General features: G+C 30.2%; 1 protein-coding gene across 9 annotated transcripts in view; it reads right to left on the bottom strand.

Moving 5' to 3' along the window:
* Marf1 (meiosis regulator and mRNA stability factor 1-like protein) overlaps nucleotides 1–19,003 on the bottom strand; it is a 244,066-nt gene that overhangs the window by 10,040 nt on the left and 215,023 nt on the right. For all 9 annotated transcript variants that reach the window (XM_085819030.1, XM_085819032.1, XM_085819027.1 and 6 more), the window contains 4 exons: nucleotides 13,583–13,786; nucleotides 10,150–10,405; nucleotides 1,507–1,566; nucleotides 1,319–1,426 (listed from right to left, as the gene is read on the bottom strand). In XM_085819030.1, coding sequence (XP_085675156.1) covers nucleotides 1,319–1,426; nucleotides 1,507–1,566; nucleotides 10,150–10,405; nucleotides 13,583–13,786 — 628 coding nt within the window. The remainder of the gene's footprint in view (nucleotides 1–1,318; nucleotides 1,427–1,506; nucleotides 1,567–10,149; nucleotides 10,406–13,582; nucleotides 13,787–19,003) is intronic.

Below are 19,003 nucleotides of genomic sequence, written 5' to 3'. Positions count from 1 at the left end.
TATAAGCAACACTGTAGCTCTTTGTTAAAAATGTTAAGTACAGGAATAGTTTCTTTACTATTAAGAGGATTTCTGCATCTTATTATTGGAAACAGAACAACCAAGTTTCTGAATATTTAAGCATATATATATATATATTTAAGCAAATATATATATATATATATAGAGAGAGAGAGATATGAATAAAAGAAATGCTACCAATATTCCCAAACAAAATATGATATCTATTTAATAGGAACTAGAACTATCTATCTGGGAAGAAGAATAACAGGGAAGATCAAAATCGTAAAAACAACCTTGTATTTAGTGTAAGTATATTGAAACACTCAATCAATTTCGAGGGCAGCTAAAGGTCCCTCCTCATCAGGAGAAAGAAATACCTAGAAAGAAGAAAAATAAAACACAATTAATTATTTTACAGCAATAATTTTGCACATAAATTGCATCCTTTATTTTTCTTCTTTCTAGGTATTTCTTTCTCCTGATGAGGAGGGACCTTTAGCTGCCCTCGAAATCGATTGAGTGTTTCAATATACTTACGCTAAATACAAGGTTGTTTTTATGATTTTGATTGTCACATTAGTGTGTTTCTCTTCCAGTCTAACAGGGAAGATGTTATCTAGAATCAGATGTTATCATTAAATATCAAAACTACACTATTTCCTACAACTGCGCTACCTCATGACACTTATTACGAATGAAATCATCTAACTAATGGATTTTTAACAGAATAATGTACATGTTGCATGAAAGACAGAGGCTGAAACGAAGTACAAGTGAAAATTTTAACTTCTGTATACTTTTTTCACAGAATCGCTCTATTATAGAGACTTCTGTTCTTAAAAAATAGGAAAATTATGCAGATGAGGAATTGCTCACCACAGAATGAAAACTGTATGAATACAATAGATAAACATATGGTAAAAAAAACTATCTTCTTTCAAGCAAAAGTCAAAATATTGCCTGACAATGCAATAACGTAAACAATTAATAAAAGAATACATATTTTCAAATATTGACTATAAATAAATTACTTATTTAATTAGAGATGGAAAATGCGTATAACTATTTTACATCAATAATTTGCACATACAATGGGATAAATGTTTTTTACATAAGAGGACATACAGAGGATAAAATATTTTATTCATAATTTTAAGTCTTTCTCACTTACTCACTCACACACACCAGAGAGAGAAGGGGGGGGACCATGTAAAATGAGCTTAGTAAAGTAAATTTTAAAGCAAGTCTTTGCACTTTGGGAAAATTATTAAATTTTTGTCAGAGCACATAAAACAGAAAACAAATATAATAGCACCATTAGAAGGAGGAGTTTCAAATCCCATCAAATCTTCCAAGTTCTCTTTGATAACAGGTTCAAGATAAGGTGATGGAACACAACTTGGCACAGGCTGACTTAAAATATCTAATAAAAGAGATAAAACATTTAAATAACTGTTCTGAGAATGTCAACAACTGTTTGAAAAAATATAACATTATAGTTACCTGTATCACTTTTACTTTCATAACATTTGTCATCCAAACTGCTGATATCAAAATTTACATCTACAAAACAAAGAAAACGATAGCTGCATTTTTATATTATGCTGCATAATTTATAATACTAAAAAATATAAAAATCAAGCAACATCAGAATATATATCTCTTGTGCTGTATATGTTAACATATACAGGCCGCTAAAAAAATGAGGCTACATGGCTTTCATGCATGAAATTGCAATAATAAAACTCCCTAAAATTGAGAGAGAGAATTTTATGAAAATAACTTCAAAAATGCAGGCAGAAAGGCTCTGAAAGCATAAAATATAAATTTCTAAGAAGTTACCACAGAGTGAAAATTCTATTAGTAATACTATTCAGTATGCTTTATAATGCTTCATAATCTTCATGACCAAAATTCATAGAGTGAAAATCTCCCCCTTTACAACTAATAAGTTCTCTCTTTCTCTGCCCAGCATCTATTTTAAGGCTTTTAGCATGCTGACGTTTTTTTTTTTGGGGGGGGGGAATGCAAATTTAAATGACTAACATCCCCAAAAAGTTACGTTTTTAAATTTGCTTGGTATACAAAGATTTTACAGAGAAAAACTAAGTTTCAGATTATATTGGAAGAATATGGAATGACTTCAAAAAAGTGTCGTACCCTTTGGGAAGTTGTCCACTGTTCAGAAACTGTAGATCAGTTTCTCGCATTCATGACACAGACCATGTTTTGGGAACCACTGTTCCAATTGCATTCAAACACAAAAAATCTAGAAAAAGTTGAAAAGAGAAAAAAGGACTTCAGAAGAAAATAATTTTACAATCAATTAATAATAAATTAATATGAATAATTATCAACATTTATAATTATATCAATTGACAAATTGATTGATATAATTTTGATGATTCTGATACCAAAGTAAATTAATTCATTAATAAAAAAATATACAAAATTATAATACAAAACAAAAAATATTCAAATATCTTTCCATAACAGAGGAACTACTGTTCCAATTGTATTCAAACACTGAACGCAATTCGAAGAGTTCATGAAAAGCATGGACGGTATCATGAAAAGATATTTGAATATTTTTTGTTTGTATTATAATTTTATATATTTATTTAAATTATGAATCAATTTACAATTGTCAACTGATATAATTAAATGTTGATAATTATTCATATAAATCCACTGTAAAATTATTTTCTTCTGAATTCCTTTTTTCCCTTTTCAATTTTTTCTAGATATTTCTCTGGGGAATTTCTAGAAAGCAAATTTCTTCAAGAGAGCTTGTAATACTACAATATTAGGGAAACACTAGTAAAAAGAAAAATGGGTGTGGGGAAGATCTGAAACATTCCATCATTAACAGTAAAAATGGTTTTTAATATTTGAAATCGACATGCACATCGATAGCTGAAAGAAAATCAGGATATTTAAACTTCTAGATAGAACATATGAAAAATTGAATATATGATAGAAAATTGAAGATTTAGTAGAGACAATTTTACCAAATTTATGGTCTATACTTCAAATCTAAAAAAAGACAGAAAAGGTAAAATATATTTATTTATATATACACAACACATCATTTTTATCCTTTATGTGTACAGCAGTTTAACATTTCAGGCAAAATAAAGTAAGTTTAATTTATAGAAATAACAAAGTCCTTTTTCAAGAAGTGCAACCTGAAAAATTATTCTGATTGATGAAAACTTCGGCAGCCTTATGCCAATCCGACATTTTTCATAAAAGTGTGGGCAGCTCTATAACGACTTGGTGTTTTTCATAAAGGTGTCAAAGAATTAAAACTAAAATCAAACTTGCTAATGATGCATGCATCTTTATGAAAAATACCAGACTGTCATAAGGGTTTCAATGATCTGTTTCACACAATAAACTGATCTTCAGTTTGTGCACACTTCATGCTGTCTCACCATTATAAAGATTTCTGTCTTTTTGAACAGCATTCACCTCACATAAAGATGTGGCACCATTATGAAGGCACCCCAAGAATATGCCTAGTTCTTATTCCTGCACTTTTAACACTACTCATTTTGTTTTGTGGTTTTTTATTCTTATCATAGAGGCTGTTTTCAAAATACTAGTGAATATTAAAAACTTGGAATAATCAGGAAGTACCGAATTTACTTATTTACTCATAATTGTTTTTCGGATTATAGGAAAAATTTATTCATATTTTCAAGACGTATTAACAATTAATTTTCAACAACAGCTATTATTTTATTTAACTATCATAAAATTTGCAGAAAATCAGTAAAAATATTTTACATTTATTTTATTTGTTGCAAGCACTATATAATTTGATATTCTGTTTCATCTACATTAAAAAAAAAAAAAAAAAATCTGATGTGGACACCACAACTTCTTTGTACTCCTATTAAATTATACACATTTTTGCTGCATTTCATTTAAACTTATTTCCTCGAATTTCATTAGAGATAAATATATCATTAAATCAATTCAGTTATCACTTTGCAGAAAAGCAAAAATACAAAAAACTCAAAACATCTTCATTAACAATTTTAAAACACAGAAAAACATAAAACAACAATTACAGTTAAAACAGCTAAAAAAAATTACAGTTAAAATTAGAGAAACAAGCAATTCGGCCAGTGTGCAATAAGGCAGAATTTTCAGTGAGGAAAACTGAAATTTTACTTCTGGTCCCACTTGGCTGGGGAGCAGACATATGGGAATCTAATGTAGGTGAATTAGACCTCACATGGGGCAGACTGCGCATTTTAAGCTCCAGCTGCTTTTTCTTTTAGAACGAGTTCTAATATTATTGATTGCATATGGAAAGACTGCGGACATATAGCATCATTATAAATAGTGGTGAAATTAATTAAAAGTATAGCGTAGCTAGTGCTTGTTTGGGTTATTCGTAAAATATTTCAACCCCAAAATGGCTACTCAAAAACGTAAAGTTGATTCAGAGTGCCTTGCTTTTAACGATGAATGGACCTGGAAATATTTTTTTATAGTTGTAAAAGATAAACCAGTGTGTTTCATCTGCAATGAAGCTGTAGCAGTCTTTAAAGAACATAACATTTCCCGTCATTTCACATCTAAGCATAGGAATTTGAATTAAGAAGCAATGTCCGAATATGAAAGAAAACAAAATGCAGAAAGCCTTTGTAAAAAGTTATCAAACTGACAAAATTTTTTCAAGAAGATAAATGGCATCCAGATCTCAAGATTTCAGTGCCATTCAAACAGAATTGGATATTTTTACCATGCCTTTCAACATAAATTGTGAAGCACTGTGTTCAGATTTGCCGCTTGAATTAATTGAGATGCAATTTAACAATCATATCAAAGTTTATAGTTGTAAACCATATAAGTATTTCTATAAATTCTTCGTATATATTCATATAAGTATTATAAGTATTTCTCCTGCCTTCTTAGCATGCCTTTGTTGTGTGATGGTTTGCATGCTGGGCGCATATTCCAGAGGTTCGTGGTTCGATTTCCGGAGGAGGGCGTTGCTAATTTTTCATCACTTTTGCTTGAAATAAACCTAATGTCTCTACAGTGGTGCCCGAACTAAAAGGGCAGTGGATGATGATTCTCCACACCCAGGATTTGGTGATTGGGTCCCCTAAAAACTGCAGTCGCTCTTTAAAAGAGGGAGTACATAAGGTATTTCTCCTGTCTTCTTAGCATGCCTTTGCGGTATGGTGATCTGCATGCTGGGCGCGTATACCAGAGGTCCGTCGTTCGATTCCTGGTAAAGGTGTTGCTAATTGTTTTGCACCTAATGTCTCTACAGGTTTCCCAAATTTAATATCGCGTGCTCAGAAAATCAGTGCTATGTTTGCTTCATCTTATATATTTGAACAAGTGTTTCAATTATGAATCTTAGAAAGAATTATTTCAGAAGTAGACTGAGAGATTAGCATTTAGCCCCGTTCTTTAGAATCAGTACATCTCACTTCGAACCTCAATATAAGAAACTTTAAAAATGAAATCGCAATTTCATTCATCTTATTAACATATTTAAATTGTAATACTTGCACAGTACAAACTCTTTAATCCGGACTCGTTGGGACTTCGGCGATTCCGGATTAGGGGATTTTCAGGATTATAGATCATCAATTTAAATCTGGTAAGATGGCATGCAGAAATCATAAAATTAAAAATATGAAACCGTAATTTATGAAATAAAGAGCTTTATGATCTAAAGGGTATCAAAAAAAAAAAAAAAAAAAAAAAAAAGAGCTTAATATTTATTTGTTTACTTTATTAAACATTTCTTTCAATGTAACTTGTTTAAGTTGCTTCGCTTTTTGTGCTAATACTTTCTCTTTAATTCTATAAACAGACATAATTTCTTGTTCAGTTCCACTGTTCAAGTCCTGCAATTGCTGTGTCGAGAATACCGACTAACTTGTCAATCGAATTTTTTTTTTCATTTTCAATAACCTCTCTGTAACTTTCTTCACTATCGGAAGCGGTACATCGAAACATGCTTTTGCATTGTTGATCTTTTGGCAGCTCCAGAATCGGAAACTCTTTTTGACATAATCGAAAATTCAAGCTTACATTTTATAAAATTGCTCTAACAGTTTGCAAAAAATAATATGCCATATCAAATTAGAAGATTAAGGAACAACACAATCTGCAACATTAACTGAAATAGATAATTAGGTAATTTTAGCCTAGCTTATACCATCAGTTATACATTAAACGTGCATGCGTAAACGTATTATGTGCATGCATAAATGCGTATGCGTAAAGTATTAGCACAAAGTCTACGCATGCGCATATGCGTTTTTGCATTAGCAGAAAGTTTGTAGCTTTCAGGTCTGGATTATAGATCATTCCGGATTATGGACGTCCGGATTAAAGACTTCGTACTGTATATTATTTTTAAAATTTTAGAAAAATTTATCTTGGCCTGCCAAACTTTATTTTTTTTTTTTAATTTTTGGCCTTCGATGGAAAAAGTTTGCTCATCCCTTCTCGAAACAGTTTTGAAATGTAAACAAATGGCAGATGCATTAGGCTTAGCAAGACTTAAACAACTTTTAAATTGCTGATAATTCTACAATTATTGCATATAAAGTACGTAAAGGCATAAAAACCTTAACTAGAGCATAAGAACAACATAATTCAATCACGTTTAAGGCAAAAAGTGCACAATTTGTCAATATATAATAATTTAAAAAAAAAAAAAAAAACTGAGCTCACTGAGGCGGGTAAAAGAGTATATATTTATATATATATACTTTTGATGCTGCCGATTGCAACCAAAAAGAGTGGTGCAAAACCACATGTTATAGCAGTCCCATATATAAAATTTCAATGTTCTGAGGCCAGTCATTTTTTAGTTATACAAAATAAATATGTACAGGTGTCACGAAAAAAAAATCTCTTCTGTATTCATTTTTCAATCTGTTTTGGGAATAGTCTGTCTGTACATACGGATTTTATGCAAAAACATTATTAAACATTGAGAGAGGTCAAAATGGATAATTTTGTTGAAAGATGATACCCGAAATTTTTCATGATTACAATACTTTGTACAAGGAAGTAAAAATTAAAACACCATAACTGTTCTACTTTTATATGCATAAGTATAAATAAATAACAAATTTGTGAAACAATAAAATTTTAAAATCAGTGGAATTTTAAAGTAGAATTTAGTAGTAGAATTCAATCAGTAGAATTATTAAAATAAATTGTTTAACATAGGCACCAGAGTTAATTTTTGTAAATACATCTTACTTTAACATATTTAATAAAAAAGTATTTAAGAGTTAAGAACTTGTGTATACTTGTGGTTTGTGAAAAAATACCTTTAAAGCTTAATCTTTTATGTTATTATTTTTTTTCCTGTAAAAAAATGTAGAGTTCAACTTGCTGTTCTGTTTTTGGGTTGCATGTGTTTTTAAACTTTTTCTAGTGCCCAATATGGACAGTCATTAACATTATAATGTAAAAAAAAAAAAAAAAAAAAAAAAAAAAAAAAAAAAGAGCTTAATATTTATTTGTTTACTTTATTAAACATTTCTTTCAATGTAACTTGTTTAAGTTGCTTCGCTTTTTGTGCTAATACTTTCTCTTTAATTCTATAAACAGACATAATTTCTTGTTCAGTTCCACTGTTCAAGTCCTGCAATTGCTGTGTCGAGAATACCGACTAACTTGTCAATCGAATTTTTTTTTTCATTTTCAATAACCTCTCTGTAACTTTCTTCACTATCGGAAGCGGTACATCGAAACATGCTTTTGCATTGTTGATCTTTTGGCAGCTCCAGAATCGGAAACTCTTTTTGACATAATCGAAAATTCAAGCTTACTTTTTATAAAATTGCTCTAACAGTTTGCAAAAAATAATATGCCATATCAAATTAGAAGATTAAGGAACAACACAATCTGCAACATTAACTGAAATAGATAATTAGGTAATTTTAGCCTAGCTTATACCATCAGTTATACATTAAACGTGCATGCGTAAACGTATTATGTGCATGCATAAATGCGTATGCGTAAAGTATTAGCACAAAGTCTACGCATGCGCATATGCGTTTTTGCATTAGCAGAAAGTTTGTAGCTTTCAGGTCTGGATTATAGATCATTCCGGATTATGGACGTCCGGATTAAAGACTTCGTACTGTATATTATTTTTAAAATTTTAGAAAAATTTATCTTGGCCTGCCAAACTTTATTTTTTTTTTTTAATTTTTGGCCTTCGATGGAAAAAGTTTGCTCATCCCTTCTCGAAACAGTTTTGAAATGTAAACAAATGGCAGATGCATTAGGCTTAGCAAGACTTAAACAACTTTTAAATTGCTGATAATTCTACAATTATTGCATATAAAGTACGTAAAGGCATAAAAACCTTAACTAGAGCATAAGAACAGCATAATTCAATCACGTTTAAGGCAAAAAGTGCACAATTTGTCAATATATAATAATTTAAAAAAAAAAAAAAAAAAACTGAGCTCACTGAGGCGGGTAAAAGAGTATATATTTATATATATATACTTTTGATGCTGCCGATTGCAACCAAAAAGAGTGGTGCAAAACCACATGTTATAGCAGTCCCATATATAAAATTTCAATGTTCTGAGGCCAGTCATTTTTTAGTTATACAAAATAAATATGTACAAGTGTCACGAAAAAAAAATCTCTTCTGTATTCATTTTTCAATCTGTTTTGGGAATAGTCTGTCTGTACATACGGATTTTATGCAAAAACATTATTAAACATTGAGAGAGGTCAAAATGGATAATTTTGTTGAAAGATGATACCCGAAATTTTTCATGATTACAATACTTTGTACAAGGAAGTAAAAATTAAAACACCATAACTGTTCTACTTTTATATGCATAAGTATAAATAAATAACAAATTTGTGAAACAATAAAATTTTAAAATCAGTGGAATTTTAAAGTAGAATTTAGTAGTAGAATTCAATCAGTAGAATTATTAAAATAAATTGTTTAACATAGGCACCAGAGTTAATTTTTGTAAATACATCTTACTTTAACATATTTAATAAAAAAGTATTTAAGAGTTAAGAACTTGTGTATACTTGTGGTTTGTGAAAAAATACCTTTAAAGCTTAATCTTTTATGTTATTATTTTTTTTCCTGTAAAAAAATGTAGAGTTCAACTTGCTGTTCTGTTTTTGGGTTGCATGTGTTTTTAAACTTTTTCTAGTGCCCAATATGGACAGTCATTAACATTATAATGTAAAAAAAAAAAAAAAAAAAAAAAAAACATGAATTAGCTCTGTTAAATAATGTTTTGATTGGTCTGTATATGGAAACAGAATTAAGCAAGCTCAAGAAAAGCCAAATTAAAATGACTAGATGACTTGGACAAAGCATTTCAAAAATAGTGGTGCTTACAATAATAAATTAATACAGTCACTTATGATTAGTAACTTAACTGGTTTAATGTGCTGAAAATGAAAAACTATTGGTAAAATGTAGATCATAATTCACTGATGCTGCAGTTGACAATAGGATATCCTACACGGTAAAAAGCCAGTAGAAGCGAAATATGAAATGCTGACTAGATTTTAAAGGACAGGAAAGTTTCCTAATTCAATAAATTTCCTTTTTATTATAAGCATGGGACTTCAGATATACAAGTATCATTCTACGGCATATTGGCACAAGGATTATGAGAAGTGTAAAAATACGATAGTCTTAAAAGTATTAAGCTTCGGGCAATGTTTTCCTGAAAACACTGAATTTAGTTTTCCATGTATAGAAGACTAATGTTTACCTCTAACTGAACCTGGTTACAACACTATTAGCTACATTCTTTTATGTCTGAGAATGGTTTCAATACAAGATGAAAAGATCTGGATTATCTAGTCTCCACTTCTTGCAGTGTTTCAGAATGATTTCTGGAACAAGAGGACAATTTCCAAAATACTTTGTTTCAGAAACCATTCTTAATCAGCATTATTTCTCTCTAATTGCCTCTAAATTCCTTATGGATCAATTCAATTCAACTTATGTAAAATGTAAAACAATTGAATAATGGTGACTTAACTACATATTTGATATGAACAATATAAAAATCTTAAGTTATCTGTTATATGGTACCAACAAGAGTATCATAATTAGAAAACATTTCAGTCCCAAAATGTACTACTTACCTATGCTGTCGGAGTTCAAGTATACTATGCGTTTTTGCTTCTTGCCTTTGACTATGAAGTATTCAGCGAGATTTTCAAATAATGAATACATATTCGAAAATCCATAATTTGCAGCAGAAAGAGAAATTCCAAAACGTTGTTGAAACAAACTACCAAGATTTGATAATGGCATTTGCCCTTCATGTGCCTTTAGCAACACAATTAGATTCCTAGCAAGCAAATGTAAAGGTGTCAGCATTACAATGCCATCTTCAACCTAATAAGAAATTCAATAAATATTAAATAATCAGTGAGAACACACATAAAAATTACCTGTATGCAAGTGATTTATACAGTGAGCCTGACATGCCCATCATCTGTGAAAATTACCTGCATTTCTAGGAATATAGTTATTAAATAACAATGCTGAACATCACCAATAGTATTATTGAAGACTAAAATCATTTGAACCCAATCATGGTTGATTTAGAGAGGTTTCATTGTGTTAAAATACACCTGTAATGTTTCATAAAGTATTAAATATATAAGTAAACTTTTATATTAAAGAAAACAGAAAATAAAAACGAAGTGACAGTAAATAATTCTGCATCCTCTATATTTTTGTACTGGTTTATTAAAAAACAGAAATTTAAGAGAAATAGTTATAAGTCATCCTCATAGGGTTGATGTAATGAAAGAAGTAAATGAATCAGACTGTTTCTGAATTGATAATGATGCAAATTTATAAATTTTATTATTCAGTTTTTTATACTTAATTTTTAACCTTTAATGGCTGTGGCAATTTTTTCAGCATAATTACTGTGAGCGGTCTCACAGACCGCTTTAAAGAAACACGTAAAAATACATACTTTTATGCCTTTTTAAGGAATGTTATAGATACTTTATGCACATTTAAGGAATTCTAGTTCATTCAAATCAATATATTTTAAAGATAGATTATTTAATTTTACGTAGTTAAGTTCATATTAAAAAAAAATGACTACTTTCTTCATTTTAAGGAACAAAGCTTTTAAAGAACAAAATATTTTATTAAACATGCATGAAAATATGTGACTTTATTAAGCATTAATGTCAATTAAACCATATTTCTACAACAATGAATTTAATTATTAAAAAATAACAGATTCCTCTATCTTTGTTTAGAAGGATGAATTGTAAGATGATACACAGTCAAAACACATTTTTTGAGAGCACTAAAGACACACTGTTTCCTTGCATTCCAAGCATTTCTATGCTGGTTTTCTCTTCTTACAAGGTGGGCACAGACTATATGTTCTAATTTTTCTTCTTGATTTGATAAATCCATTCTCTGAATTTGCAAGGATTCTTCTAACTGTTATCTTCAGTTCTCTTGGCAAAACAGCGGAAGTTATCCCAACTTTCAGATGTGGTTTAACACGTTGATTAGATAATAAAAGCATAATTTTTTTTCTTTTCGGTTTTGTAGCATCAGTATATGACTGGAACAATATGTATGAACATAAATTCCAAGTATCTTCGGGCTCTGCTTTAGAGTTTATTTTTGCAGGATGTTTCAGACCAAGGAGCTGAATTATTGTGTTATGCTTTGGTGTTTGTATCACCCGATTTAGTTCTTTTTTATACCATTCGAAGTGCTTTTTTCCATAAAAATTAACATTTTATTCACAGTCATTAGAAAAATTATGATATTCATCTGCAGAAAGCTCACTCAGATTCATTTTTGCTTTCGATGTGAATACTACAAGATTCTTCAGAATCAGAGTATTCTACATAAAAATATTGTTGACAAGATATTCAATTTCTTTTTGAGAGAGATATACGGGATATCTTCTTGTGAAATATGAAGCCATATTTATCACTTTTACGAAAAACAAGCATCCGATAAATAATGTCTATCGTCCAGGAAAACTGGCGGAGGATATAAATATCCTTTTTTCTTCTACTGCTTTTATTTCTGTTTTTTTTTCCATGCAATTAATCACTGTGTTTCACAGTATTATTTCTAATAATTTGTCCCAGGTTGAATATGGGATGGATTAAATGTTTTTACTTTACATCATTTCCACGAGTTTTTGTAGCTATCAGAACATAATTAGTTAGGCTGCATTTTACTTTGTATTTATTCACTATACATATATATTTGCAGATGGCTTGATGACTGACAATAGTAGTAATGGATTTAACATGTTGTTAACATGTTGTTTTAACATGTCGTTAGAATGATGACTCGCTGTATTAACTTGGCAAGAGCTGGTGGCATCATCGATTCATAATGGAGAAAATCTTGCAGACGTGGCCAAAGATTCAATACATAATTTCGTACCTTTATAAAGCAAGCCTTGAGAAGCATAATCAAGTGCAGGATATGCATCCAATCTCTATAACACTCTTTGAAATTTTACATTAGACAATGGATAAAACAGAGAGATAAGTGACATGTGCTTGCAACAGCAAGGCAAAGTAGAAAAAGGGGGCAGATTAGGCAAAGTGCGAGATATACATTCAAGAGTTTAATATTATCAGATAAGAGCCATCTGCAATGCAACAGGATTACATAAAGCATTATTATAACTATTACAGATGGCGATCTGAATTACCAAAAAAACAAACAAAAAAAAAAAAAAGGGGGGGAACTGCATAATATCAGAAATGATGCATCGTAGCAATTAATTCGAATAGAAAAAATTGAATTATTTTTGTTCATCTCCCTGACGAGGGCAAAAATAGTTCAGTATGGCAGTTCTAATATTTTGGCCATTCGACCTATACTATTTTACTTTTGCATAAGTTCTAATTTTGTTTTTTACTAGTTCTCAACTTTTTCTTTCGCATATTTTGTTAAAATTTGGAAGGTTTTTAATTTTTTTATATCTTCAGAAAATGTGGAGTTAAACTTATTATGATTAAAAGCTCTTTTAAACTTAGAAGTTAGAAAAAGTAAAACTGCAGTAGAAAAAAACCATTAAAAAATTAAAATGCTGATTCCATGGAAAAAAGCTAACTTTTTATGGGATAATAGTTCTTGTCAATAATATCACCATTAATTAAAGAGATCTTATATTGTTTTATCTTCCTAATCCACTTGAGTTATATAATCTAATAATGCTTCAACTTGATTAATTCAAACTAATTTATTTTAATTACATTTCCAAGCAGACCAAGAAAAATACACCAATATATGTATATATAATTCTCTGAATTCTCTACTCTCATTCTTGGAATAACAGGAAAAATATTTTGGCAATTAATTAGCATAATAAAAAAAACATTTCTGCGTGCTACTCATATACAGTAAAGCTAATCATAGTTAAGTGCACCTAATCATAACTGGAACCTGAAAAACATGTTCAATTTTAAATACTCATTTCATTTGCGGACAAAGCAATTGATATATGCAATATAGGTACTTTAAAAGATGCAAACATTAAAGTAAAAATATATAACAACTTACAATGATAACATTTCTGAGATCTTGTACATATATAGAAAGATTAATTCTTTGGCAAAAACGTGCTTGATACAATTTCAGCATCTCCTTAATTGGCAGTTTTCCATCAGTTTGTTCCATCAATAAATGTCTCAGATTTAGAGATACCTTGTTAATAGTGCTCCAATTAATGAGATTCACATATGTTTTGTTGTGATTACTGATGATCTATGAGAAGGGACAATATTATATAAGGGAACAATACTTAGATAAAAGTATAATACATTATATATATATATATAATATATATATATATATATTTACACTTCCAAACTTCTAAATTATGGTAGCAAACTATTAGGACTAACAAAACTCGTTATAATATACAAGCTCTACATTTCGACAATTATGTAATTTGGAAACAATTATTTTTAAATATAACAACAGCAGCATTTTTCATCAAGAATTATTTTAAATACTACAGTATAACCACCTCAAATATATATTACTGCAAATTATGTCATACATGATAAAGAAATGATCTTTTCCCCATTTTAGCATCAAGTTGGAATTTTTTCCTTCTGCTATTATTCACTGCATTCATTTTAAATTGCACGGACTGTTCTTTAAGCACATAACAATTACTTTTAACTAAACAGGCTTTATAATTTTTGGTATATATTTTGATTGACGACTATGACAATGATTTCATTTGGTTGACGATATTTTGATTGACGACAAAAAATCTTTGAAGATTTCATATTTTTTCTTAAGATATATGTTGATACACGTGATCACAAACAAAACACTATCCATTTATAAAATATTATATCATGACTTTAATGCATAAATTAACTGTGCCAATTCCAAAATTTTACTTCTTTTTGGTATGTATACTTACGTGTCTGTGCACATGTATGTATTTTTTATGTCGTGTATGATGTAAGAAATAATTTTTATTTTGTAATTTATAAAAATCCTATACAATCAAAAGTCTTTAATTCGGACTCGTCGGGACTTCGGCGATTCCGGTTTATCGATTTTTCCGGATTATAGATCATCAGTTTAAATCTGGTAAGATGGCATGCAGAAATTATAAAATTAAAAATATGAAACCGTAATTTATAAAATAATGAGCAATTATGATCTAAAGGGTATTAAAATTTACAAAAAAAGAAGCTTAATATTTATTTGTTTGCTTTATTAAACATTTCTTTCAACGCGCGCATGCGTAAAGCATAAATTACGCATAGCGAAATTAGAAAATTGCAACCAGAAAAGTATTTGATTCATATTCGGGATATTTATAATGACGAGGAATTTGATTTAAATCATATCAAAGACGGAGTACATTGAGATTAAATACACCATTTAGTAAGGAATTATAAGGCGAATAAAATAAAAACATCTGCCCTGAAGATAACGATAGTGCTGACAGATCAACTTCCAATTCATTGCACGCCGCGACGTCCCCCCCCCGCGCAGAGCAGCGTGAAATTGATAAACAGATTTCGGAACGGTTAGATAAACAAAGGATATACCTTTATCCATTTTTTGTAGCAATTCGTTTTTTGTTTAATGGACATCGAAACATACTTTCGTTTTCTAGATCCTTTGGGAGCTCCAGCATCGGAAATTCTATTTGACATAATCGAAAGTTCAAGCTTACTTTTATAAAATTGCTCTTACAGACTGCAAAAAATAATAAGCCAGATCTAATTCGAAGATTAAGGAACAACGAAATCATCAACATTAACTGAAATAGTTATTAGATAATTTTAGCTTATACCGTCCATTATACATTAAATGCGCACGTGAAAACGTATTCTGCGCTTGCGCAGACACATATGCGCAGTCGCACATGTCTTGCGCGCAGGCGTAAAACGCCTATGCGCATGCATCAACCCTGCGCATGCGCAGAAAGATTTTAGCTTTGAGGTTCGGATTATAGATCATTCCGGATTATGGGTGTCCGAATTAACGACTTTTGACTGTAGTACTTTCCTATATAATTTTTATATAAATTGAAACTATCCAAACAATAACAGACATTTCTATATCAAACTATATTAACATAAATATTCTCATGTAATGCTTAAGTAAACTGTTATTTGGCACACTAAAAATTAATATAACTATGTATTAAGACTATAAAAATATTACATCAGGGAAAATGTCAATTGATAACATTAAATATCGAGAGTAAAAATAAGTCTCTGCTGTTTTGTTATGAAAAGTTGGGCATTTATTGTGAAGAACAGTAAGTTATGTTTTATTCAAAGTAACTGTCCATCACTAGCCACTATTTTTTCCCATCTTTCTAGCAGCATATGGATACTACATCAGAAGAATTCTTCATCTTTTGTAGCTATCCACAAATCAACCTAATTTTTAGTATCTTCATAATGATGTGAAGCACTGCTCAGAGAGGCCATGTATTATCCATCAAAACAAGTAGTAATCAGACGGAGCAATGTCTGGTGAATATAGGGAGAAAACTTATCATTTGAATGTTTCTGAGTAGGTTTGACACCAGCTGCAACATGCAGATACAACAACAGGAGAATAATTTTGTCATGTCTGGAGTAGTAATGGGCACATTTTTCGTTCATTGCTTGGCTTAATCTCATTAGTTGTGCTTGGTAGAGAGACCCAGTAATGTTTTCTTTTGGTTTGAGCAACTCATAAATACATGACACCAAATTGATCCCACCATATACACAATACTTTTTTTATAAATATTTGCCTTGGCTGTTGGATGTTGAAGCATGGCCAGGTTGTTTCCATGATTTCTTCTTCTTTGAGTTATCACAGTGGATTCATTTTTCATCAGCAGTGGCTATACGATGGAAAAAAACTCTTTCATTTATGCCTGGCAAGCAGCATTAAAAAATCGGTGTTCGATATTTCTCAGTTTCAGTTCATATGGAGCCCAATTTCCTTCCTTTTCAATCATTCCCAATGACTTAAAATGAAGTGACCTTGCTTAAGGAGACACATTTTATGTAAGTGCAAGTTCTACTAGCATTTGACACGAATCTTCATACAATAACGCTACGAATTCCATGTCTCCATATATTTTCAGCCTTCCACTATATTCTTCGTCTTCAAAATCAAATTCATAGTTCTGTGAGTATTGACGGAAAAACTAACTCTAAGCTAAACAGAGCATTTCATAATTTAAATAAATGCTTATTTTGGTCTTAAAAAAACAGCATATTTATTTTTATACAACTTCCATACTTGTTTGCAACATATTACTTATTTTTACACATAAAAATGATATAACAAGCTTTTCAAGAAATAAGGCTTATGTAAGGCTTATAATAAAACACTTCAAGTAACAACATTTTTAACTCAACTTGTTGTTGCCACAGCGAATCTCAATAACTATGCAAAAGCATTACATCATGTTGCCAATTAGAAAATATTAATAATTATATAAAAACATTATGTTTCCACTACATTATTCACTCTCCAGTAACTGTGTTACAATTCAAGAGATTCTGGTAGTGGAATAATGTAGTGTAAGCTGTCATCAGACTTAAAAGTGCTAAATCCAATAAATAAATATATACAATTACAATTAAACATATTCCATACTAGAGGTTAGGAAAAATATTCAACATTGTTACTAAAATGTAAAGAACATTTATTGGTTGTCCAGTTTATGATGAGACTCAAGATCCTTCATCATTTGCCTCAGATTTTAATGGAGTCTTGGGCTGTTGAATATTATTTATGTTGAAATTATATGGGATATCATTACGGATAAAACATCAGATGATAAATATGTTTTAGTTAAAGAAAGACTGTTAAACACACTCAAAGAGAGCGAAAACAAGCGAATTAAGGGAATTTATTTTGGAAAATATTTTTTTGCCTTTTAAAATGTGGTTAAAATCATTAATCTTAGGGATAGGGTATCTGTCAGGAATAGTTATAGCATTAAGTCTTCGATAGTCTCCACAGGGACAAAAACTTCCATCTCTTTTAGAGGCTATGTGAAGAGGACTAGCCATGGAGATGTAGACAGTCTTATTATGTTGTTTTCGAAATATATTGAAATTCTTGTTCGGCAATCTATAATGTTTTACTGTCCAGCTGTTTTGGTTTGGCATACACCGGTTGGACTTCAGTTGAAATATGGTGCTTAACATTTGTTATCAAAAGATTAGGTTTTGTAATATTCGGATACTTGGATCATGGTATTTTAACTTATCATGTACTGAACTTACATCATTCATTTGGGAGATGGATGTAATGTCACACTGAGTAGTACGGTTAGTTACACCATCGATAAATCTTTTGTTGTTTAAATCAATTAATAATTTGAAATGGTCTAAAAAGTCTGCTCTGATTATGCCTTTATTAATTATGGAAATAATGAATGGCCATCAAAAAGCTCGACGAATGCCAAGATTAAGCGTTCAAAATGTTACCCCATTATTGTCAGTCACAAATATTCAGTGCTTGCAGCCATCCTTAACATAACCTGCAGCAAAATCAGCCACTAATTCCACTGCTGGTTTAAGTTTTCCAACTTCTTCTGACTCCAGATCAGAAAGTTGCATGTTCATATCATGTCCAGGTCACCAGTCTCTTAATGTGGGCATCGCTGGGAAACCAAAAGCCACAGCATTTCATAATTTAAATAAATGCTTATTTTGGTCTTAAAACAAGCATATTTTTTTATATAACTTCCATACTTGTTTGCAACATATTACTTATTTTTTTGACATAAAATTGATATAACAAGCTTTTTAAGAAGTAAGGCTTATGCAACACATATCATGGAACACTCCAAGTAACAACTTTTTTTTAACTCAACTCATAGCTGCCACACATCGACTGTTTTGCATAACTATGCAAAAACATTACATCATGTTGCCAATTAGAAAATCTTAATAATTATATAAAAACATAATATTACGTTTCCACTACAGTTCTTAAAATTCTGAAACTCTCATGACAACTTTCCTTACTTACGGCGGCCTCATCATATGCTTTTAGAAGCAACTGGAAATCTGCACCTCAGCTACAGATTTCTTCAATTAAAGAAGTAAATCAAAATTTCTCACAAATTATTCTCATTTGGCTCAAAATTTGACATTTTTTGCATGAAAAAAATATATGATGTTGATATAAACTTAATATTTCAAGGTTACATTGTTAGCAGATATCTAAACTTATGCTATGATGTTCCACATTTTAACCATAACTTACTGGTGGTGGTGGCGGAGACTTATTTGTACTCCCAACATAAGCTCTAGTTTAAAAGGAAATAAATTTTTAAAAAATATTATCTATCTATAAAAAAGTTTGAAATATTTCAAAAAGCTTAATCAAAACTAATTTTATTTTTGTTCCATTTCAAGTATACTACCAATAAAATATCATTAATATTTATTAGTTTTTTACAAAGCAGAAAGGGAGAACAATATA

This window comes from Stegodyphus dumicola, chromosome 6, assembly GCF_044657685.1.
Source record: "Stegodyphus dumicola isolate Sdum_Otavi_A_Nest chromosome 6, ASM4465768v1".
NCBI classification, from domain to species: Eukaryota; Metazoa; Arthropoda; class Arachnida; order Araneae; family Eresidae; genus Stegodyphus; species Stegodyphus dumicola.
The sequence above is the reverse complement of the archived record's forward strand: the minus strand, read 5'-3'. Positions and strand labels throughout refer to the sequence as shown.